Consider the following 25,809-nt stretch of genomic DNA (forward strand, 5'->3'; position numbering starts at 1 on the left):
TGAATAAAAACACAGAGGAAGATATACCGAAATATGATAATGTTTTACAGGAAAGACAGGAAGAAAAGGTGTATATTATAAGAGACGAAGGAGAATTAAACAAGAAAATACACAAAGATAAAACGCATCTCAAGCAGCTAACACACACACACACACACACACACACACACACACACATACACACACACACACACACACACACACACACACACACACACACACTTCCATACATCAACTCTGCTAATTACTCTCCATCACTTTAATTAGAGTAAAAGTAAGTAGCAATTAAATAACCTTTAAGTGGTATTCATTAACACGGCCCACATAATTTGCGTCCCTAATTACCGTACCATATATCTATACTACTACTACAAACTTCTAATTACTACTACTACTACTACTACTATTACTAAACTTCTACTTACTACTACTCCTTATGTGTTACCTACTTCCCACTACTAACTACTACTACTACCTACTACTTAACTACTCTGTGTCCCTCAAAATCATAGCACTTTAATTACGGTATATGTAGTTATAATTGAAGCCCACCAGTAGTCATCATTACCTACAAACCACACAGGTCACGCAATTGCCCTCCCTAACAACCACCCACCTCCAATCACCTTCACAGACCAGCACCATATTCTAGCGTTAATCTTCTGTTAGAGGTCAAAGTTCACGATGAAGAGAGGGTCATTTTTGGGCCAAGTTGGAGTGAAAGGAGTATAGCAAAAGAATTCAAGATGGAGAGAGGGTCATATTAGGTCAAGTTGGAGTGAGAGGAGTATAGCACCAAAATTTACGATGGAGAGGGTCATATTAGGCCAAGTTGGAGTGAAAGGAGTATAGTATCACTAATCTAATTTTAAAAAGATATATGCATGGTAACAAAGCTAAGAACTTTTAACCTCTTCCCTCCCATGACCTCCCTTATCAATCTTGCCGTCTTGAGACGATTTTCTTCTGATCTCGTACGTTAAGGAGGCTCCCTAACACCTCTCCCTTAGCGATTTATTTTTGGATATGTGTAGTTACGGTAATATCCCTCTGAACATTATTTGTGTAGCGTATGGTGATATGGGAAGGATTTATGTATGACGGAAGAGGAGAGTACGGTGTAATAAACAAACTAAATCGCTTAGAAAAGGGTGTTAGGGAGCTTCCTTACTGTTATCCCCTGTTCTTCTGTTCTTCCACTAAAATTACCCCCTTTCACAACTAGCGTGCCTCTAACGACCCCTTAACTACCACAGAGCAATTAGAGGTGGGTGTTTAAGTAATTGGATAATGGGGGAGAGAGAGAGAGAGAGAGAGAGAGAGAGAGACAAGACAGGAGAAGGAGGAAATTAAAGAAAGGAAGAGGACTGAAAAAGCAATAAGGAGAAATAAAGAGAAAGGACAACAAAAATTAAAAGGAAAACAGAGAAAAGAGAGAAAAAAAGAGTACTTACTAGTGTGTGTGTGTGTGTGTGTGTGTGTGTGTGTGTGTGTGTGTGTGTGTGTGTGTGCGTGTGTGTGTGAACTCAGACAATGAATAATTACAACGCACCCACTTTGCCTATTTTGAGAGAGAGAGAGAGAGAGAGAGAGAGAGAGAGAATCATAAATAACTTCCTACCACTAAATCATAACTTCACGGACAAGGAACATCACACAAAAATAAAAATAAATAAATAAATAAATAAAAGATAAACAGGTGTGTAGGCTAAGTCTGAATATTAAACGAGGCGTGAAAAACAACTCATAAAAATAATTCTTTTTAACACGTAGGCAAAATATTGGCGAGAAAAATAATGTTAACTTTAAATACAAAAAAAAGGGTGTGTCAAGCAGGATATGTTACTACTACTACTACTACTACTACTGTTACTACTACTACTGATGATGATGATGGTGATGATGATGATGATGATGAGGAGGAGGAGGAGGATGGTGGTGGTGATGATGATGATGATGAGGAGGAGGAAGAGGAGGCGGATGGTGGTGATGATGATGATGATGATGATGATGAGGAGGAGGAGGAGGAGGAGGAGGAGGAGGAGGAGGATGGTGGTGATGATGATGATGATGATGATGATGATGATGATGATGATGATGAGATGATGATGATGATGATGAGGAGGAGGAGGAGGAGGAGGAGGATGGTGGTGATGATGATGATGATGATGATGATGATGAGGAGGAGGAGGAGGAGGAGGAGGATGGTGGTGATGATGATGATGATAATGCTGATGATGATGAGGAGGAGAAGGAGGGGGAGGATGGTGATGATGATGAGGAGGAGAAGGAGGGGGAGGATGGTGGTGATGATGATGATGATGATGATGATGATGAGGAGGAGGAGGAGGAGGAGGAGGATGGTGATGATGATTGATGATGATGATAATAATAATAATAACAATAATAATAATAATAATAATAGGAATAACAGAAAGAAACGAAGAAGAATTAGAAGATGTGAAGAAAACTAAGTAGGCCTACCCACCATCCTCCTCCATATCATCACCCTCACACTAACTCCCCCAACAGTGTGAAAGTAAGGGTGTGAGTGGCAGAGTGAGTGAAGGTGGTGTTAAGTGTGATGTAGTAGTTGTAATTAGAGCTAAAGTGGTAAGGGGGGGAGGGGGGTGCTGGTCACGTCACACTAGCTGTCCTTATTAGCCTACTGCATCACACTCCCTCCTCACACTACCACCAACTCACACTAGCCCTCCTGCATCACACTACCACCACCACAGACTCATACTAGCGTTACTGCATCATACCTACACTCCTCACTCTAGCAGCATTATTACTAACTCATACTAGCCTTAATGCATCATACTTACACTCCTCACTCTAGCAGCATTATTACTCTCATACTAGCCTCACTGCATCACACTTCTTCCTCACACTACCGTCATCACACTCATACTAGCCTTATTACTGCTACTTTCAACTATTCTTTACACTACCACTACTATTGTTAGCATTACTACCATTCCTATCTCCTCATACAATCATCACTACTACTACTACTACTACTGCTGCTGAGGAGGAGGAAGAGGAGGAAGGAAAGATGAAAGAGACAAAAAAACCCTCCATAAAGTATAATCCCACCTCTGCAGCTACCAACTCAACCACTGGGTACTACCAACACCAAAATAGCCTTTGCTGCCAACTACCATCTGACACCTACCACCATTTCCCTCTAAACATTACCACAGCCAGAGCTAACACCGTCACTGCTACCAACGTTACTACCACTGCTACCAACATTATTACCACTGCTATCAACATTACTACCAAAATTACCAACATTATCATCAGTATTACCAACATTACCATCAGTATTACCAACATTACCACCATTATTACCACTACTACCAACATTACCATCAGTACTACCAACATTATCACCATTAGTACCAACATTACCACCATTCGTACCACTACTACCAACATTACTACCAACATCACCACCACTGCTACAACCTCCACAAACATTACCACGATTAGCACTACCACAACTACGAACACTCTCTAAACTAATAATAATAATAATAATAATAATAATAACAGAGCAAAACGACCAGTTCCTACAATACAAATACACCCCAGACCCCCCTACAACGCACTTCACACAGAAAACGGGGTGCGTCCCAAAACCACTGCAAGGCACGGCTGGATTATCGTCAGGAAGCTGCAGATAAACTCAAGGTCGAATATTAACACACAAAATACTGTACTTTTTATCCCTTCATTACGAGCACGCTAGTGGTAAGTGGTGGAGCCTACCATCCATTCACTAGATAAAGTGTTGCCTACTTATTCCTTCACCGTTATCACTGTTTGACCTCTACCTATTTCTCCCCTTCCTCCTGTCACACTTCATCACTCTTCTTTCCATTTTGGATGGTTTCCTGTAGCCTAACCCATGAAACCATTACAACGCTGGGTGGTAACCATCTAACCAAATAACGGGGTGTCGTGGAGCCTGCTATGGTGACCCTGCTAACTGGCTGGGGCGCCGCAAATGCAGCGTTCATCCAGGAACCAAACCACAATTTTCCCCGCGTCGCGAAGCGCTGTCAGTCACAAGGGAACCAGTTCAACGCAAGGGAGTGCCCTACTGGGGCGATTGCTTGCCTGCGGTTGATGGGACTGGGCTGATCAACAACAGCGAGCACGCTTATTATTCTACGCAGGCTCAATACAACACATTGGTCTTGACTACCGCGACAACTGTGATTATTATTACCGGGTATTATTATTATTAGTTATTATTATTATTATTATGAGAGAGAGAGAGAGAGAGAGAGAGAGAGAGAGAGAGAGAGAGAGAGAGGCAAATTTACAACTAAAAATCAACCCTCACAACGATGACATTCTTTTAACTTCTTTTTCGTTCCAGCTACAGGCGATTTGCTTCAACTTTTACAAATGGAGGGGTTAGATACTGACGTGAGATAAAGTGTGTGTGTGTGTGTGTGTGTGTGTGTGTGTGTGTGTGTGTGTGTCAGGGCCTCATATATTACTGTTACTTATTGCGGTCGACAGCACGGTCCCTAAATACGGCCACAACAACATTAATAACCACAGCCTCACAATGGGGACACCTAGCACTGTACCAGCATCATAAACACTGTAAACATCAATATACCAGCATCATAAACACTGTAAACATCAATATACCAGCATCATAAACACTGTAAACATCAATATACCAGCACCATAAACACTGTAAACATCAATATACCAGCATCATAAACACTGTAAACATCAATATACCAGCATCATAAACACTGTAAACATCAATATACCAGCATCATAAACACTGTAAACATCAATATACCAGCACCATAAACACTTGTAAACATCAATATACCAGCATCATAAACACTGTAAACATCAATATACCAGCATCATAAACACTGTAAACATCAATATACCAGCATCATAAACACTGTAAACATCAAGCATTATACCAGCATCATAAACATTGTCACTATACACATTAGCTATATACAGTATAGTCCAACACAAACTTCATATAAACATCATATAATCCTACACAAACTTTATATACCTTAAACATCAAATAGGAATACCATTATCATCACTCAATACTGGCATAAACATCACCAGTGACTTCATAAACATCATCCACCAGTAAAACCATAAACATTCAAATAAACACCATACACATACCGCCATCCCTTATAATAACTTAAATACACAGTTTGGTGATTGAGTAAACACTATAATGTTAATATCAACACAATTATCAGGGGGGCTACTTGAGAGAGAGAGAGAGAGAGAGAGAGAGAGAGAGAGAGAGAGAGAGAGAGAGAGAATGGTAACCCCTAAGTAGTTCCACCATTAATAACAGCCAAAGGAACACAAAATACGCTTTGAGTCCGTTGCTATAAATTACACAGACACACACACACACACCTGGGCCAGACACCTTCATTTCTATTTCCGTGGGGAGGTGATGGGTGTATGAGAGTATCGCGTGCTTAGTTTAGCCGCTGTTACTGTTGTTGTTCGTGGCGTATGGTGTGAATGAAGGCTGACGGAGACAGACAGAGGGAATGGGGGAGATAGTGGAAGGGGGAGGGGGAGAAAGTGGGAAGGAATGGAGATGGAAATTGAGGACGAGGAGGAAGATGACGGCGGGTTGGGGGAGAAGGGAGATAAAGAAGAGACAGGGAGGGGGAGATGAAGGGAGAGGGATGGGGAGGAGATAATGGAATGAGGGAAAGAAAGGATAGAAAAGAGGAGTGAGGACTGGATAGAGGGAGGAGGAGGTTTGAAGGTGGGATGGGAGGGGGGGGGGAGAAAGAAAACAAAAAGAAAATAGACAAAGTGATACAGCAACTCTCTCTCTCTCTCTCTCGGCCAAGCCACAAGGACAGTTATCCAAGCCATCCCTCTCAGCAAGCCACTCACCGCATACTAATCCACACACACAAACACACACACACAAATTCGCACACACATATACAGTACACACTCATACATACACATACACATCCACACACACACACACACACACACACACACACACACACACACACACACATCACGCCACCTCCTTTCCCGCCAAAACGGGGTGGCGGCACCATATTAGCATTTGTTGACGAGAGAAGAGGAAAACACGGGAAGAGAAAGGAAGAAGACGCCACCTGAAAGAAAGATCTTATTTCCGTATTTATATTTAGGGGAAACTAGTCCAATGTTTCTTTTTCTTTCTTTTTTTCATGAATGCAATACGTAGCGCAACACCATCCCTCTTGTGGTTTATCCTGGCTACCACCGGAACCGTCTGCTGAGGAAGACTACATGGAAGACTATCAAACTTCCTTAAACTTTTCTTCATTAACTCCTTACCTTTTCTCTTCCTTCTCTAAGTAATACGTCCCTCTACCTGTACGACTGACGGTGTAGTGCTGCGTAAAATCATCCAAACTTAGATACCAAGACAGACAAATACGCAAGTCGTCATCCGCAATACGGAAAATACGCACGTCGTCATCCGCAATACGCAAGCTCGGTCGCAATACGGAAAATACGCAAGTCGTCATCCGCAATACGCAAGCTCGGTCGCAATACGGAAAATAGCTACGCAAGTCATCCGCAATACGCAAGTTCAGTCGCAATACAGAAAATACGCAAGTCGTCAACCGCAATATGCACGTTCAGTCGCAATACGGAAAATACGCGAGTCGTCAACCGCAATACGCAAGTTCAGTCGCAATACGGAAAATACGGAAGCTGTCCGCCGCATCCCGCTTCGTCATCCGCAATACGCACGTCCATATATTCTTCCAGTCGCCAACGTCTATCGGTCCGCAATAACGTTATCAAACCCACCATCACGCCACACCCGAATCCTCTCTCGTCCTATCGTTATCTTCACTACACTGATAACGATACTGCAGCTTCTTTAATCCTCGTCGGGAAAGGCAGCTCCCTAACACCTCTTCCTTAGCGATTTATTTCTGGACGTCATGCTAATATCGTTTTATACGTTATTTATAGAGAGTATGGCGATGCTCGAAGGAAGCGCCCTAACACCTCTTCCTTAGCGAGTTATTTCTGGATGTCATGTTAATATCTTTTTGCACGTTATTTATGCAGAGTATGGCGATGTTCGAAGGATGCTCCCTAACACCTCTTCCTTTGCGATTTGTTTCTGGATGCCATGTTAATATCCTTTTGCACGTTATTTATAGAGAGTATGACGATGTTCGAAGGATGCTGCCTAACACCTCTTCCTTAGCGAGTTATTTCTGGATGCCATGATTGTGTAGCACGTTATTTATAGAGAGTATGGCGATGTTCGAAGGACGCTCCCTAACACCCAGGGTTGGCACCAGAGTGAGTGACCCAGTTTTGTCCACTTGGAGTTTTCAATAGAACCCACTTGAAAAAAAAAAAAAAAAAAAACTAATTTACCCACTTTATTTATTATTATTATTTTTTTTTTCAGTGTAATATGAGCCAGTATCAACGAAACTTATACAAGCAAAGCCTAAGTTATCTGGTGAACGTTAACCTTATATCCAGCATTAATAAATTTTGTAACCTTTTGGGATTACTTTGTTTTTGATAGATATGGCATTTGATTAGTATGGATTAGGGTAAATTTGTTATATATATAATCAGTACTTAAATTAGGCCTATGCCATGTTAGGTTGTCTCATATTGTTTGCAAATCTCAATCATCGTGAAATTTATTATAAACATTGCTACTTTTTTAATATAAGTCTATTTGATAGACTTACATTTGTTACCCCCTGGCTATTATTTTTGTTAAGATGATGTGTATATAAGAAGAATGGGAAATGTAAGCGTAAAATTACCAAAGAAAGTTGCAGCAGCAAAGGAAATGAGTCCGTCTCCCACTATTGTGTTGTAGCAGCAAAGGAAATGAGTCCTTATCCTACCACTGTGTAATGTGCACTGATCACTCCGTCAACTCATAGGGTGTGCCCTCATGTTGAAACATGTTTTACAGTGTAGCAGGCAGTCCAGGGGCAACACACAAACGTCAAAACATGATCATTCTCCTCATTCAACTCATTGTGTAAAGGTCTCATTGTGTAAAAATTATTATTCAATTGGGCTGTCCATAATTAGGTGCCGTATAAACATTATTATATTTGTTTTATGGTACACTTTGAAAAAACCCAGGTGGGTTGAGCATTTTCAGTTTTTTTTTTTTCTTTATTGCCAACCATGCTAACACCTCTTCCTTAGCGATTTAATTTTGGATGTCAAGTTAACGGCCTTTTATACGTTATTTATAGAGTATGGCGATGTCTGAGGGATTTACATAACAGGACAGCAAGGTGCAATAAGCAGAAAAAAATCGCTTAGGAAAAGATGTTAGGGAACTTAAAACCTCAGACGTCTTCCCTACTTCCTTGCAGCTTCCGACAAGTGATATTATCTTCCTTAAGGCGACCCAAGTAATTCAGTTAAGTGGTTCATATTTCCAAGTCAACTTTATAATACTTAACATTTTCACTACGACGATGCCAAACTTATATTAGTCTTAGATGGGGTAATGAAGGCTGTAACTAACCCTCCTGCTCCTTAAATCTCTCCTAAGCTGACTAATATCGTCTGGAGATGGGAAGAAGTTAGGAAAGTCCTCGGGGTCTTCAAGAGAACGCATAAAAAAGAGATACCTAACAAACACGATAATATTCAACAAGCACAATAATATCTAACAAACAAACTAACAAACAAGTATCAAACAAACAATAATTTCCAACAGTAATATCTAAGTAAACACAATAATATCTAAGAAACACAATAATATCTAACAGACAACAGTATCCAACAAACACAATATCTAACGAACATACAGTCATTCATCTGTTGTCCCACACCAACACCTACTGGAAGTCCTCACTGCATTATTCACACACACACACACACACACACACACACACACACACACACACACAAATCTGTAAGCCCATCTCCACCACTACGATGTACCAACCTTGGAATACTTATCTATCATGGAATACTTATCTGCGTGTGTGTGTGTGTGTGTGTGTGTGTGTGTGTGTGTGTGTGTGTGTGTGTGTGTGTGTGTGTGTGTGTGTGTCACCCCGAGTACGGTACATTTTTTATCATTCTTGCTGCCTCCAAGTCACGGAAATATTCGAAAAAGTGGGACTGACTCTCTCTCTCTCACACACACACACACACCTGCCAACCCTAACCACCCCCAACACCACACTTAACAAGGTCATTATACCTTTACCTAATTAAGCCTTCCCCACCCAAACATCCAACTTTAATACATTCCCTCAAGCACTACACAAGCCCTCTCCAGAAAAATACCCAAGTGCCCTTTTTGTCTCCAATCTCTCTCTCTCTCTCTTTACTGTCCTCCTCTCTCCTGACCCAACTCTCTTTTTGATATTTTCTCCTTCTTTCCTGGTTTTATTTTTCCTATACTCCGAGCGGTCTTTTTGTCTCTGATCTCTTTCTCTCCTTTACTGTCCTCCTCTCTTCTTGATACTTTCTTTTTCCTTCCGGCCTTTATTTTCCCTCTACTCCTCAGGTTAGATATTTGGTTTTATGAATAGTGAAGGATCTCCCATCGACACTAATCCTTCCTCCCTGTGCATTAACGCCAAGTCGCTTCATCGCCAACACCACTTCATCGCCAAACCCACTTCAACGCCAGCCTTAGTGCCAAGCCAATTGTATGGTTTGGCGTAAATTCATTATTCCTTCCCTTCTTCCATTTATCCTCTGTCGTGTCCTCCCTACACCTTGAAATCATAGTGCTACCAATCTAATTATCGCCAAACTCCCAAATCCCGTACGGGGTGGCCACAAACAAATCGCCTCCATGTCGCCCTGTCCCATGTCATATCCACATAATCTCTGCTATCTGGTCCTTGGATTTTACTGACTCACACATCACTCAGGACGATTTTATTCAGCTAACCGAGAGGCTTTGGGAACTAGAGGGGTTAGAAACAGCCTTCATTAACACCTTCACTACGAGAGGTCTGTCCTAAATCGTCTGGAGGCAGGTAGAATGAAAAAAAAAAAAGTTCTCTAAAATTAACTATAAAATACATAAAATAAGATAAATACGCACGTCAAAGAAGGGCAGGGACCTAAGATTATTTTTTTTATATAGTGCTGAAGAGGTTGCTAAATAAAATCGTTGAGGTTATCATGTAATAAAAAAATAAAAAAATAAATGAATTTAATGCATATGGTAGTTCTAATACTGATATTGTCTTTCTCCTCTCTGTTTTTTTCTCCCTCTCTACTTTCTTCCTTCTTCCGCTTATCCCCCTTTCCGCTTCCTCCCTATTCATCACCTCTACGCTCTTCTGCACCCCTCTCTCTCTCTCTCTTACATTCTTCCTCCCTCCTCCATTCCACTTCCTCCCTATCCATCCTCTACTCCACTGCACCTGCCATGCCTTCTACCTTAGCTCATTAACTTTCATCCCGTCTTCCGTCTTCTCACTCCTTTCCCTTCTTAAATATTACCATCATTCTTTTCCTCGCATAAACCCTCCTCTTTATCTCCCTGTCCTCTTTCCTCTTCCTCCTCTTTAATAAAATCTGAACATATATCTCACCAGGTGTCTTGCATGTAGAACAACCTCTTAATTCTTCGTTTCCACCTTCCCTTCTTTCTTTTTTACCTTTCTCATTTATTTTCTCAAGGTATTTATCTTTACCTCTTGCTTTAACTTAATCTATATATTCCTCCTCAACTCCCCCTCTTCTAAATTCTTGCCTTCTTCGTTTTCCTTTACCCCATCTTCCCTTCTCTATCATTTTCAAGGTGTATTTTCTCAAGACATTTTCCTTCATCTCTCCCATCTTCAATTCATCTTCGTCTGTTTCTCTATATTTCTTCCTCTCAAGTCCCCTTTCCAAATTCTTCCCATCTCTTATTTTCCTGTTTTCTTTCTCTGCCTCATTAACAAGCATATCACCGCTTTTATTTTTTATCTTTTATCATGTCACCGCTTTATCCTCTCTCTCTCTCTCCCCCAACATACTCTTTCAAAATTTCTCCTCAGTGCTCATTTAAAACGTTCCCTGCTAATTCTTTGTAATATTTCGTCTTTTTCTTCTATTTAGCCGCCAATTTATTATCTTGGAAAAAACGTTCTTCATTTTCTTCTCCTTATTACTCTTCATCTTTAATACGTTCTACATATATTACTCGGCATTTCTCATTTAAAGGGTCGTCTCTTAATTCTCTCTGCCTCCCTTTCATTCTTTCTTCTCTCTCTCTCTCATCTATTTTTCTGTTTCTTCTTCCTTTAATCCTTCTCTTTAAGTAATTCTCTCGTTTGTACCTCTCTCTCTCTCTCTCTCTCTCTCTCTCTCTCTTTCATTCTTTCTTCTCTCTCATCTGTTTTTCTATTTTTATATTTCTTCTTTCTTTACTCCTCTTTATATTTTTCTCCTTTGTACCTCTCTCTCTCTCAGCTAAATTCCCATCAATCTTTCCCTTCCTCTCCCACTTTAAATCCTCTCCATACTTCTCTCTTTCTCACTTATAAAAACAACCCACATTCCTCAAATTCCTGTCTTCATTATCCTCATTCTCTCTGTTCCTCTTCCCCTCCAATACTTCCTTTATCTTATCTTGACATTTATTATCAATGTCTCCGAATTTCTGGTTTACTTCCTCTCTTATCATTCTTACATACTCTTTTCTTTTTTCCTTCATATTTTCTACGTTAATTTCCACCTGTTTATAATCTTAAATCTCGTCTTAAATCTTGCTGCTTTTCTTCCATCTTTCTCAAATAAATTCTTCTCCTTTATCTCTCTCTTTCTTTTATCTTTCGCTTCCCCTCTTTCATCTCTCTCTATCCTCCTCCTTTATCTTTCTCTCTCTCCCTCTCTCATCTTTCTCTCCCTCTGCTATCTTTCGCTCCCTTTTATCTTCCTCTCTCTTTAATTTATTCTCACTCTCAGTCTTCCTTGTCGCCTAATGTATCTCTTACAATCTTCCTCTTTCATCTCAGTCTTTCTCACCACCAGTCCCCCTCCCTCTCTCTCTTTAGCACACACACACACACACACACACACACACACACACACACACACATTTCTCACTATCACATAATTTCTCTCACATTTCTCTCTTTCTCCCTCCCTCATTTTGGCTACCACATTCTATTCCCCCCCTATCCCCCCCCTCTCTCTCTCACACACACTCAAATTCTTAGGGCAATGAGTGTGTCAGTGAAAGATGAGGGCATTTCCTTTTCCCACTACTGTCTATTATTGCTCTCTCTCTCTCTCTCTCTCTCTCTCTCTCTCTCTCTCTCTCAACTAATTTCATCAACCCTCACTCCATCCTTAGGTGTGAAAAAAGGTAGGGATGATGATGATGATGATGATGATGATGATGATGATGATGATGATAATAATAATAATAATAATAATAATAATAATAATAATAATACCTTCATAATTCTGCTGCTGCTGCTGATAATAATAATGACAATAATGATGAAGACAATAATACCGTAATAATAATAATAATAATAATGATAATAAAAATGAATTACACCATTACGCCTCACTTTTGCGCTGTCAATTACCGATACCGCATGACGCTGACGAACTCGTAGTCTGTTGGGACGAATGGAGGTAACCCAGTCCTTTCAAAACTGGTGCCCATTAAATTTCGCATCTATTGTACGGTACGTGGAAATTTTCTCTGTATGTAGTTATTTTTTTAATGCAAGGAAGAAAAAACCAAAGGCCATTATTTCGCAAGACTGTTCTATGAAAAAATAAAAGGAGCCAAATTCAAGATCCGAACTGTAAAGACATCATTTCAAATTTCCAGTTATTTTAATTTATTAATTTATTTAAATTATTTTCGAGGCGCACCAGTAGCTATGATAAACTATCCTCTCAATTCAGTAAACATCAAACAAACAAACGCACTAAAACTGACGCATCAACTATATCACACGCATACCACGATTAACGTAAAAAAAAAAAAAAAAAAATCACCGCTAAGAGATATCAAACGAATCATAAGTGTCTGTACCTAAAGTAAAAATAAATAAGTAAAAAAATATATATAAGTTTCCCCTGACATGGCAAAAAATTCTGGTGCAATATATGTACAGGTCAGGCTCCTCATTTCTTAACACTTGGCATGCTAAGGACCATCAATTGCCCAATATACGTAGCACACACACACACACACACACACACACACACACACACACACACACACACACACACACACAGATTTACGGGCGCACACTGAAGGAAAAATGTCCACTCCCCCGTTTTCTGTTTGATGTCCGCGTTTGAAGATTGGATTTCTGTTAGCTCTTTCGTTTAACGCGTTTGTTTGGTCACATGATCAGCGTCGACAGCGTTTAAAGATGATGACGTGTTAGTTTATTCTAGTTAGCCTACCGCTGGACGATTACAAAACGAATATAGTGAGTGGATGAGTAGGCTAACGAGGTGTGAAGGTTACGAGGATAGGGAACTGACAAGAGAGGGTCTGGCTTTTTTTGGAACTGACAAGGGATATACTTCCTTTTTTACTAGCTGGCAAACAATTATGCAGCTACATGTCAAAGGTGTGCCTGTAAGGTGAAGCTTGGATGTTGGAGACTGATTGGTATTTGAGAAAGTGAGCAGCTACATAGTACTTCCACTACCATTACACACACACACACACACACACACACACACACACACACACACACACACACACACACACACACACCAAGACACACATTCACGTCTGTACAGGCGGGCAAACTCAACACATTTCCAGTGGCCGAAATGCATCAGCCCAAAACCTCTCACTCACACCTTCGATAAAACCACAATTCACAGTTTCTCCACAACCCCCCAGTCCCGTCCACAAAGCCTGCACACAGCGTACCCACACAGTCTGAGGGGGTGTTCAGGGCCTGCCAACACCTGCCTTCATCTCCAGTGTAAAAATATATATAAGTATGAGAAGCCAGTGTGAGTGAACTGCAGGCACGTGACAGCAGGGACATACCACAGACATTAAGTGTGAAGTTAGAGCAGTTTCTTTTTTTCTCCGCCTTAACTACTGACACCTTGAAAGCTTTCCCCCTTATTTATGCTAAAATACCATGGGTGTCACTGGTAAACTAGAACCCTCAAGGAGTACGTATAGTGGGACTTTATTTATTTTATTTTATTTTTTTGGGGGGAGGGGCTGCATGGAAATGAATGTTAAAATTTTCAATAATTTCCTTAACATACCGTATATATACACTTGAGAAGAAGTCGTATTTTTTCAATCCCCCAATTTTTTACATTCCTGAAAAAAGCGAAAACAATGAACTAACTCGGAATTTAAGTACTGACTGCGTTATAATCAAATGAAAATGCTGCCAAATAATGTCCTATCTTCACATAAGTTTTTAATGAATAACGGTACCCGGTAACCTATGTCCAATTTCCGCACGATTTTTGAAATTTCCGTTAACCGTTACGTAACTTCACGACCTTTGAATATAACTAGGCTAATCATATCTTCACATGAGTTTGAAATATTTATGCTAATTATCTCCTATCTTCATGAGCTTCAAGTGAGTCATATAACAGCCAATATATCATTCCGTTTCACGTCAAATTTATAATATTCGTGCTAATCGTGTTCTACCTTCAAATGTTTTCAAATTTATTACGCTAACGATTCACTGGCCATACGCGTTTTAAAATGATTCTGCTTTCTTTCTTTCTTTCTTTCTTTTTCCAAGTTTTGATATATAATTTGAGTTCATTCTTTCCTCCCTACACAAGAATTCTGAATTATTTTTGCTTATCATTTCCTATCTTCATTATCTTCACACGAGTTTTTATATAATCGGATCTTGTTTACAATCCCACACAGTCTGATTAATAATGTCACTACCCTCCTTTCCTCTCTCTCTCTCATTTATATTCTTCATATTTTCTTTCATCCTCTCTCTCTCTCTCTCTCTCTCATTGAATTGTCTCCTTTATATTCTTTCCACCCTCTCTCTCTCTCTCTCTCTCTCTCTCTCTCTCTCTCTCTCTCTCATTTATTACATCTTTATATTTCTTCTTTCCACCCCCTTCTCTTTAATACATTCTCTCTCTCTCTCCTGACCCCCGGAAAGCTCTCCTCCCCGAAAAATATTGTGTTCAGTTCACGAAACGCCTGCGCGAGATTTAGCATTTTAGCAAACTTGGCGGTACTTTATAATCGCGGGAAATAAAGTGGTGCAAACTTGGCGGTACTTTATTATCGCGGGAAATAAAGTGGTGCAAACTTGGCGGTACTTTATAATCGCGGGAAATAAAGTGGTGCAAACTTGGCGGTACTTCATAATCGCGGGAAATAAAGTGGTGCAAACTTGGCGGTACTTTATTATCGCGGGAAATAAAGTGGTGCAAACTTGGCGGTACTTTATAATCGCGGGAAATAAAGTGGTGCAAACTTGGCGGTACTTTATTATCGCGGGAAATAAAGTGGTGCAAACTTGGCGGTACTTTATAATCGCGGGAAATAAAGTGGTGCAAACTTGGCGGTACTTTATTATCGCGGGAAATAAAGTTGTAGTCTTCACCAACGTACCGTAGGCTAATTGGTCATAAACGTTGCATTAGGTAGGAAAACATACTGCCCAGGTGCAACACTGATACTCATATCTTATCAAAGGATATAAATTAAAGACAATTATATAAACGGTGCTATTTTAAAAGGAAAAATTGGTGATATTTTAAAGTGAGAATTATAGGAGTATATACTATAGATACACTTATACAATTATACTTATTTCTTTATCAGGGTAAATAGATTATAGAATGAATTATAGAAACGGTGATATATTTAAAGAATGATGAAAGTATACAGGAACGTCAAATATACCGGGTATTAAAGGGAGAATTATAGATGTGCCAGATGTGTTAAACAGGCAAAGAAAGAAAATTATAGAAACGCTCATATTTAAAAGAATGACGTAAGTAAAAAGAAACATGAAATATATTAACGGGAGAATTACAGACGTACTAAATCCATGTTAAATGCATTGTGGGTACACTTCTCCTTTTTGTAGTAGTGTGACACTGGGATCAAGACTGATTTTAAAACAGCTGCACTGCTATAATAATAATAATAATAATAATAATAATAAAAAGTGATAATAACAATGACGATAATAATAATACCGGTAATTAATAACAAAAATAATGCAGGTTATAATACTAATACTACTACTAATAATAGCAACACCACCACCAATAATAATAATAATAATAATAATAATAATAATAATTGGCTCAATGTTTCAAAATTACCTGTTAACTTAGCGCAGGTACAATAATAAGAGGCTCACGGTACAGTATAGTGAAGTGAGATAGGCTATGGTACTGTGCTGTCACTGTAGCCATGTGCTTTAGATTACAGTTACATAGTGGGCTACGCTAGTCACTGTCATCACTGTAAAATGCGTATCACTGTAGACTACGGTAAATTAATTAACGATGGTGACTACAAAATTACTGTACATACGATATAATTGTGCAAGATGATGACTGCTAACCTATGTGTACTGTACCAATGTAGCCTATTACAAAACACACACACACACACACACACTACTTCTCTTGCACCGTATGTACATGTGCTGAAATTGAAAGTGTTAATGAAGGTGAGGCAGAAAGCTGCAGGAAAAAGGACAAGGTTACTCTTCTCTCCCCCTCTCCACTCTTCTCCCCCTCTCCTCTCTTCTCTCCTCCCCCCTCTCCTCTCCTCTCCCCTCTGACCTCAAATCACCTAGGGTACACGGGTCAACAAAACTGCTTTCCCTTCAAGAGTCTGCCCTAATCCCTTCCGTAATATGCCTTGTTTAAATCTTACAAATGTTAACCTAGCTTTACTACACCCATCTCTCTCTCTCTCACACCCACCCACCCACACCACCACACACCCCGTCTCCCACAACAGGCTTTCTGGACGCCTTGTAAACTAATATTGTGCAATGGATTAATTCTGGGACACGCTTGCAACACACTGTACCAAACTGCTCTCTCTCAGAATGTAATTTAACCGTATGTACAGTCATCGTTGTGTAGAGGTCATTGAAGACGGTTATCAATCCCTTAGAATCAGATCCAGTCCTTCTAAAGCTGAATAAAATCGTCTAAAGGCTGCATAATAATAATAATAATAATAATAATAATAATAATAATAAATGCATCACCGTATTCAAAAGGTTAGCAGGGGGCATCAAACAAGTAATTTTTTCTTTTGTTTACTATTCTCGTTTTCTTTTTGTGAGCTGCGTGTAAAGGGTAACTGAAGTAACCCCGCCTCACACACACACACACACACACACACACACACACACACACACACATACCCCGCCCCACACACACACACACACACACAGGTACGGTCGGCCTTAGTGCTGGAAAAAACTTGCACCCACCCAACACCTCAAAGTAGACTACTGTACAGTATCAATTAACAATACTGACACGTATTTATGTTTGTTCTTGCTGCCTTCAGACGATTTTGTGCAGCTGATGGGAGACTTCAGGAGGGAGAAACGAAGTACATGAAGCCTCTCTCTCTCTCTCTCTCTCTCTCTCTCTCTCTCTCTCTCTCTCTCCTGTATATAATTTCTTGTACATTTAAATTTGTGCTATTCCCAGACGGTTTTCCTCAGCTTGGGGGAAAATTTTGAAATGAGGGGGGTAGGGTTAGGTACTGTACAGCCTTATGGACGAGAGAGAGAGAGAGAGAGAGAGAGAGAGAGAGAGAGAGGGAGAGAGAGGCATTAAAATAACCTCCATTGACTTTCCACACTCGAAGATACGAGGTTGACACACTTACAAAAAACATCGAAAACAAACCACAAACAAAAGCATAATCACAAACAAAAAACATCACCACAAACAAAAGCATCACCACAAACAAAACATCACAAACAAAAGCACCATCACAAACAAGAACATCACCACAAACAAAAGCATCAGCAACGGCCCATCTCAAGCACCTGTATCTCAAATGTACACAAATTTATCTCTGAATGTACACCCCCCCCACTTTCATGTGTATCTCCACTCAGTCCACAAACCATATCTACACCCACACAAACCATCTCAAAATGCACACACTTTATCAATCCACTCACAGGCACCGAATTCTCCAAAGTACACAAATACATGATGGATGAGGGAGAGACATAGGTTAGTTTGGATTCTTTGTCCACTAACATTTCGTGCTACACAGAACCCAACTTTAGAGAGACTGGACAAGAAGTGATGGGTTCTGCTTATCCCGAAAAGTTAGAGAAAATACGGTAAAGAATTCAAGAACCTGCGTCCCTCTCATCTGTCTCTCCCACTCGCCTCCACTTGTCGCACTGGACCCTCTACACAAACACCACTTTATCTCCTCATACACACACACTCCCTAATGCTTACAAATGTTAATATCTACGTAACCTATCTCACAACTCACACAATTCACCCACAGTTCGTTCACTCTAACCTGGTACACATTTTCGTCCTGTTGCAGCTTGTCTCACGTAGCTCAGTGGCAGAAAGAGATGATACTACGACTCTTATCATCCTTTCCATTGCAGTTCTTTAAGCGGGGCATCACAAATCTTCACTACTGTTAGGCTCTTGTTAAAACTGATAAGATAAACAAATGACAACTTTATGCCTATAGGATGTTCACGTTAACTTGGCCTTGATTTTCGCCCTTGTACAGCTTTTTTCATGTATATAGTTCAGTGACAGAAAAAGAAAATACTACGGCCCTAGATTCCCACAGCACTTCTTCGTGACTAGCATCGTAAGCATATATTAGTCTACTGTTACAGCTCAGCTTTCAAAATGGAGAGACGATAATTTTCACCAAATCTGAGTAAAATGGGTATAGGTGATGTGAAGATTATCATATGTAGTCTACGCACACGCTGGCCCGCATTCTTGTCTGTTGGGGAAGCTCCTTAACAACCTTTTCTAAGCGATTTATTTTATTACACCTTACTGTCATACTGTCATGTAAATCCTTCCAATATCGCCATACGCTGCATAAATAACATACAAAAAAATATTAACTAGACATCTAAATAAATCGCTACAGAAGAGGTGCTGGGGAGCGTCTCTATCCATTATCTTTCACCCTACATACCCTACCGTACCTAAAAATGAATAATTAAAAGCAGCAAAAAATCCTAAAGTCTATTTTTGTGGTAATTTATGCACTGTCGTGGTCTAATGTTACTTCAGTCTCCAAATCATATAAAAACCTCACAACAGCACCCTTTTAAAATCTCTCCCTTCACTTATAGTACGTAGGTTAAAAGTCCACTCTTCCTCTCCGCATCATCTTATTCCACAAGGAGGAAGAAAAATGTACTGAAAGAGTTAATGAAGTTTATCCAACCCCTTCAGTTCCACAGGTCAATCCTAAGCTGGAAAAAAAAAAAAAAGGAGGGGGGGGTCCAGAAGCAACAAGAATGAACTAAAAGAAGAGGAAGACGACGACAACGAAGAAGATGACGACGAAGATGACGAAGATGACGACGAAGATGACGAAGACGACGACGAAGAACAAGAAGGAGAAAATGAAGATGGAGGAGGAGGAGGAGACGAAGAAGAAGAAGACTGAGAAGAAGAAAAAGACGACGATAAGATGACGGAGGAGTAGGGCAAAGAAACGCCAGCCAGTAGTGCCGGGGGTGACTCAACACTTCTCCAGTGGGTACAAACCTTACCCTCACCAATTCGTACTCAGAGCACAAGTGTAACACAATTATTTATCACTTCAGCCCCAACATGTTTATATTTCTTTACTCAGGCATTTATTTGATTTCTTTATTATATAACTCTGATGCATCTAATATACAGTACCGGTATTTCTTTACTGGCGGATTTATATTTCTTTACTGACGCATTCATTAGAGTGCTTAACTGATGCCTTTAATGTACTTCTTTATTAACACATTTATTATACTTCATTTACACATTTATTATATTAACTGACGCTTTTTGTATGTCTTTATTGATGCATTTATTCCTTTATTGACGCATATATACTTCTTTACTGACGCATTTCGTATTATTATTCACTGACTCATTAAATATACTTCTTTACTGACGCATTTAATAAAGTTCTTTACTGGCACATTTTCATATTCCTTGACTGACGCATTTCACCGTCTTCCTCTCTCCAGGCGATTTTATCATTGCAGAAAATTTTTTGAACAGGGGGGGTACACGAGGCCGAAATTAACGTGTATACTGTCCTTCTTGCCTTCCGACGATTTTTCTCAGCAAGGGAGGGAAAAATCTCGAACTGGAGGGGTTGGATACAGCCTTCATTATCCCCTCCATGACCTCGGATCTTTTCCAATGAATAAAATCGTCCGGAGACAGCAACAAAAATAATAATAATAATAATAATAATAATAATAATAATAATACCGGTAATAATAATAATATAATAATAATAATACCGGTAATAATAATAATAATAATACCGGTAATAATAATACCGGTAATAATAACAATAATAATAATAATAATAATAATAATAATGGCACCGAATAGCAAAAAAAAAAAAAAAAAAAAAAAAAAACAGGGGTACGAATTCCCATTAACCTCGACCACGGGCACAAGTGTAAGGAAATTATTAACAGAGACCGTACGAGAAGCCGCAAGTCACCACCACTACCCTCATTTGTAAGCGAAAAAAAGAAAGGGGAAAAAAGGATCTATACACCACTTCCCTCATGTAAGCGAAACAAGAAAAAAAAAAAAAAAAAGTACTTATCGCCACCATTCCCTCATTTGTAAAGGAAAACAAGAAAATGAAAAAAAAAAATAGAAAAAACAAACAATATCTCTCCACCACCCTAAAAAAAAAAAAAAAAAAAAAAAAAAAAAAAATATCTCCATACTAAAAAAAAAAAAAAAAAAAAAAAAAAAATCCAGCACTACCCTCAACTGTAAACTCCAAAAAAAATAAAAAATAAAAATGAAAAACAACGCACAGGAAAAGGAAAATAAATAAATAAATAAATAAATAGGGTAAATAAACTTCGTCACCTCTTCAGAATCAAGAGCTCGACATCAACACGTTGCATATCGTATATTCCGCACAACCCCATCTATTAACCGTCTCGCGTTCGGGACAACTCTAGTATTTCAAGCTATGGCCAGACGATTTTATTCATCCACGTCAAGGGAATCTGAACCGAGATACACACAGACACACGATCCATTCCCTCTCGTCATTCGGGTTTGGAAGCTCCCTAACACCTCTTCCTTAGCGATTTACTTTCCTTATTAGCCTACACCTTACTGTCCTCGTATTCTCCTTGGTTACGGAAGCTCCCTAACACCTCCTCCTCAGCGAATTACTTTCCTTATTACACCTGACTGTCCTCGTATTCTCACTGGTTAAGGAAGCTCCCTAACACCTCTTCCTAAGCGATTTACTTTCCTTATTACACCTCACTCCTCCTGTTATGTAAATTCTTCTAATACCGCCTCGCTCTGCACACCTAACGCTCAAGGGGATAATTATCAACCACTCATATCTAAGAATAAATCGCTAAGGAAGAGGTGTTAGGGAGCCTCCTTAACCCACGAGAATACAAACAAGGAGGCTGTCGAATCTTCCTCCATCTCTTGCTCTTACGTCATAAATCTTCCTCCGCCTCCTGCTCTTACGTCATAAATCTTCCTCCGCCTCCTGCTCTTACGTCATAAATCTTCCTCCATCTCCTGCTCTTACGTCATAAATCTTCCTCCATCTCCTGCTCTTACGTCATAAATCTTCCTCCATATCCTGCTCTTACGTCATAAATATTCCTCCGCCTCCTGCTCTTACGTCATAAATCCTCCTTGACGAGAAATACTACAGGTTATGACTACTTTCTGCAGGAAGATCAAGGAGAGGAGTACAAAAAATCTTCCCTGATATTGCTCTTCCTGTAAAACCCATTAAGTTACGCCAAGAAATCGATCGTAAGTCCGTTTGTGCATCACGGTCCTAAGATATTTTTTGTTCAGATAGGAAGCTTACTAACACTTCCTTCTTCCTAACACCTCTTCCTTATCAGTTTATTTCTGATTCTGCTCCGTTACACCATTCCTTTGTGTTGTTCATGCAATGTATATCGACATTAAAAACAAAACAAGCAAAGAGAGAGAGAGAGAAATGGAGTTCCCCCGAGCTAAGCCCTGTATTGGACTACATAGCCCCGCTAGGGTTATAGGAGGGAGCTATCCCTCCCGGCACGGCAGCCCGGGTAAGGCTCGAACTTGCAATCCCCCGATCACAAGTCCAGCGCGCTACCACTGTGCTACCGCGCCCCCAAGAGAGAGAGAGAGAGAGAGAGAGAGAGAGAGAGAGGTTTCTAATGGGTAGTTTGGAAAATAAATCGCTAAGGAAGAGGTGCTAGGTAGGCTCCGTGACCGACAAGAGGGCGGGAGTGTCACTATCATCAACCCTCCAATGGTGAGAGATAGTAATGGGTAGTTTGGAAAATGAATCGCTATGGAGGAGGTGTTAGGTAAGCTCCGTGACAGACAAGAATGCGGGAGTATCACTATCACCAACCCTTCAATGATCCCAACACAGTGCAGTATATTCAATTCCAGCGAACAATTTATTTATTCCCGCTGCGTTATATAAGCCGAAATTAGCATGTCAAAATAACAAATAAAGGCTAACAACTTCTCATAAATAAATACCCGTAAATAAATAAATAAATTAACGCTATCCACAAGCATCCTGACTTGACATGTGTCGCCATCTTGAAACCTTTCACTACGATGATGCGCTTTTCACAATCAACAGGCTATGAGAGAGAGAGAGAGAGAGAGAGAGAGAGAGAGAGAGAGAGAGAGAGAGTTTATAATTCCCAGGCCTGATCACAAGGCTTATTGATTATTTCACCCACGACGCTCACTAAAACCGTTGTAGTAACTAAAGAAGAAAAAAAGAGGAGGAGGAGGAAGAGAAGGAAGTAGAAGTAATCACGGTGGAGCTTCGTGGTTAATGGCTTTCCTTTTTTTTTTTTTTTTAACCCCTTAGTCATAACGGTCCTCCTTGAGATGAAGAAATCGTGCCGAGATGGCTGGAATACTGTAATTAAGGCGTCACCGTTGCCAAGGTTACCAGCAAAAGGCACAATACAACACCTACTGAATGGCGATAATCTGAACGGCAAAAAAATAAATAAATAAACAAAATAAAATAAAAAGCTCATTGCACATACCTTCAGCCAAAAGTATCAAATCTACATCTGCATTAAACAGGTCAAATAATAATGTTACCTTTTTTATTAAAACTGGGTTAAGGAGGTTCCCGAACACCTTTCCCTAAGCGATTTATTTTGCTTATTACACCTGTCCTATTCTGTATAATATAAATCCTTCAAACATCGCCATACTCTACACAGACAACGTACACAAGGGCATTACCAAGCCATATCCAAAAAATAAATCGCTAAGGAAGAGGTGCTAGCGAGCCTCCTTACCCCACGAGAATAGCCTACAGGCCGGGAGATTCTTCAATACGATGCCTTGCCTAAATAGAAAATCGTTGGGATCCAGCAAGATTTAAACTTAACGTACCTCATCGTAGTGGACGCGTCTGACCTCATTTTACTAAGTACTATTTAAAACTGACCTAAAACCTCTCTCTCAAGAAACTACTATTTTCACTTTGACGACCTAAAATTTCTCTCTCTCTCTCTCTCTCTCTCTCTTGAAAGCTGAGATGTAATAACTTCATTTGAATATGGGGTCACAGAAATTCTACGATCCAAGTCAGTCAGTCTTTGCCACTGAGCGACGTGAAGTACGGTGGAAGAGGAATACAGCTCAATTAATGTAAAAAGAACTAAATATACCGGTAACTATACAAAAGTTGTTCTAATAATTACGAAAAACAAAATTAAAACCGACTCTCACACAGTAATACAACCCATCAATCTAATTAAGAAATATTGTCAAATATAAACTCTTCAATTTTCCGACAATGCCATTAATTTAAACCTCGATTCCGCGAGGCCTAAAATATTTCAAACTGGCAATTAACGTCCACCGTACACTGAGCTGAAATTAAAACAAGAATCAATTACGTAAGAGTATATCAAACTACTTGTATTTATAATGAACAATCCCTCCATCCTATATTTCAACGGTCTGATAAATAACAAGATAATTATAACCGTCAATTATCTTTCACACCACAAGCCTTTGGTAGTAATCAATAATTTAATCAATACCCGTTACGTCAGTTGAGTTGGAGAATAACCCATCCAGTTTCATTACACAAAGGTTACGTAAACAATCAGTTCATAAGCATCCTTGTACAATTCGTTTATATACACCATTACTTGAAGCTGGAACTCACAAAAAAATAAAAAAGTTAAAAGTTCAAGTGCAAACGCTGTATAATAAGGTTTAATGACAGCACCCCCCTCAAAAAAAAAAAAAAAAAAACTAGAAGCATTAAGGCCTTTGGAGTACAGTAACCACCATAATTTATTCTTTCAAAAAATCAAATATCCAGTGGTCAGATTTATGTAACCCTCCCCTGTATATGTGAAAGGGCAAAGCAACACAATTTTGATTACGTAATAGCTACTCTAAGCTACTGAAAATCTACTGCATAATTTTCTACAGTAGATAAAATGGTTGGACTACATTAAGGGCGAGGTCAAAGTAGATATGTCATTTATTAACAAACTTATCAAACTAAATAATGCGATAACCAAATGTCACATGGGTTGTAATTCCCGTAGATTTATTTGGCCTTGAAATCCACATACAAGAGAAGGGGAGGGAGGGGGAGGGGAGGTGGGGGAGGAGGGAAGGGGTGAGGAGGAGAGGGAGGGAGGAGGGAGAAGGGGATAAATGAGGATGATAAGAAACAGGAATAACCGGATAGCTATTGTAGAACAGGTTAGGGATATGTCACATAATTATACACGGGGGGGGAAAAAAAAGGAGAAATATTGTTGGAAAGGTAAACTAGACGGCTGGATATCAACGTTACCTTGCCGAGTTCTCCACGATCTCCCGAATTTTGTTCATCTTTGCGGAATCCTGCGACAACACCTTCCACTGGGCCTCTCCGTTGGTGCCGTTGGAGTGACAATCCTGGGGACACTGGAGGTTGGCTGCTACATTATCCGATCCACTACCACCACTTCCACCATTACCAACACTGCCACCGACACTACTACTACTACCACCACCACCGCCACCGCCACCGCCGCCTACCACACCCTCGCCCCTCATAGTGACCATATCAACCGCCTCTATGCCTCTCACACCGAGCACGTCCATAACATCGTGGTACAGAGCCCTGGGAATCGAGGCCTGGGACGCACTACTCCACCTCCACCATCTTGGGCCACAGTCAGCTGAAGGTGTGATCAGCTGGCCTCACCCCGGCCTCACCAACAGGGGCACACGACATCCGCGCAGGACAAAGAGATTTAAAAATGGTTGTACTTCACACTTTTGTGCACTTTTGTCATACACTCAGACGATTATCTGACTCGTATATTAAAAAGAAAGGTACTACTTCTTTGTCGGAAGACACCGGTACTTGGAATGGAGGATAGAAATGGGTCAAAAGTATTATGATTTTTTTGTAGGTATCTCTAGCACTGCAGGACTCAATTGGCAATTGTTGTGAATAAACATGCATCAAAACAGACGTGAATGATTGCATTTTAGTGATGTCAAGTACAGGAGCTATTAAGAATTTATTAC

At 39.9% G+C, this 25,809-nt stretch overlaps 1 protein-coding gene across 1 annotated transcript in view; it reads right to left on the reverse strand.

Moving 5' to 3' along the window:
• Positions 1-25,377, reverse strand: part of LOC145405022 (uncharacterized) — a 105,017-nt gene extending 79,640 nt beyond the window's left edge. The window contains 2 exon segments of the mRNA XM_080276522.1: positions 25,085-25,211; positions 25,272-25,377. Coding sequence (XP_080132648.1) covers positions 25,085-25,211; positions 25,272-25,377 — 233 coding nt within the window.
• Between the last annotated feature and the right edge of the window lie 432 nt (positions 25,378-25,809).

Source organism: Coenobita brevimanus, chromosome 65 (assembly GCF_032717465.1).
Source record: "Coenobita brevimanus isolate Jiangsu-jjx chromosome 65, ASM3271746v2, whole genome shotgun sequence".
Taxonomy (NCBI): Eukaryota; Metazoa; Arthropoda; class Malacostraca; order Decapoda; family Coenobitidae; genus Coenobita; species Coenobita brevimanus.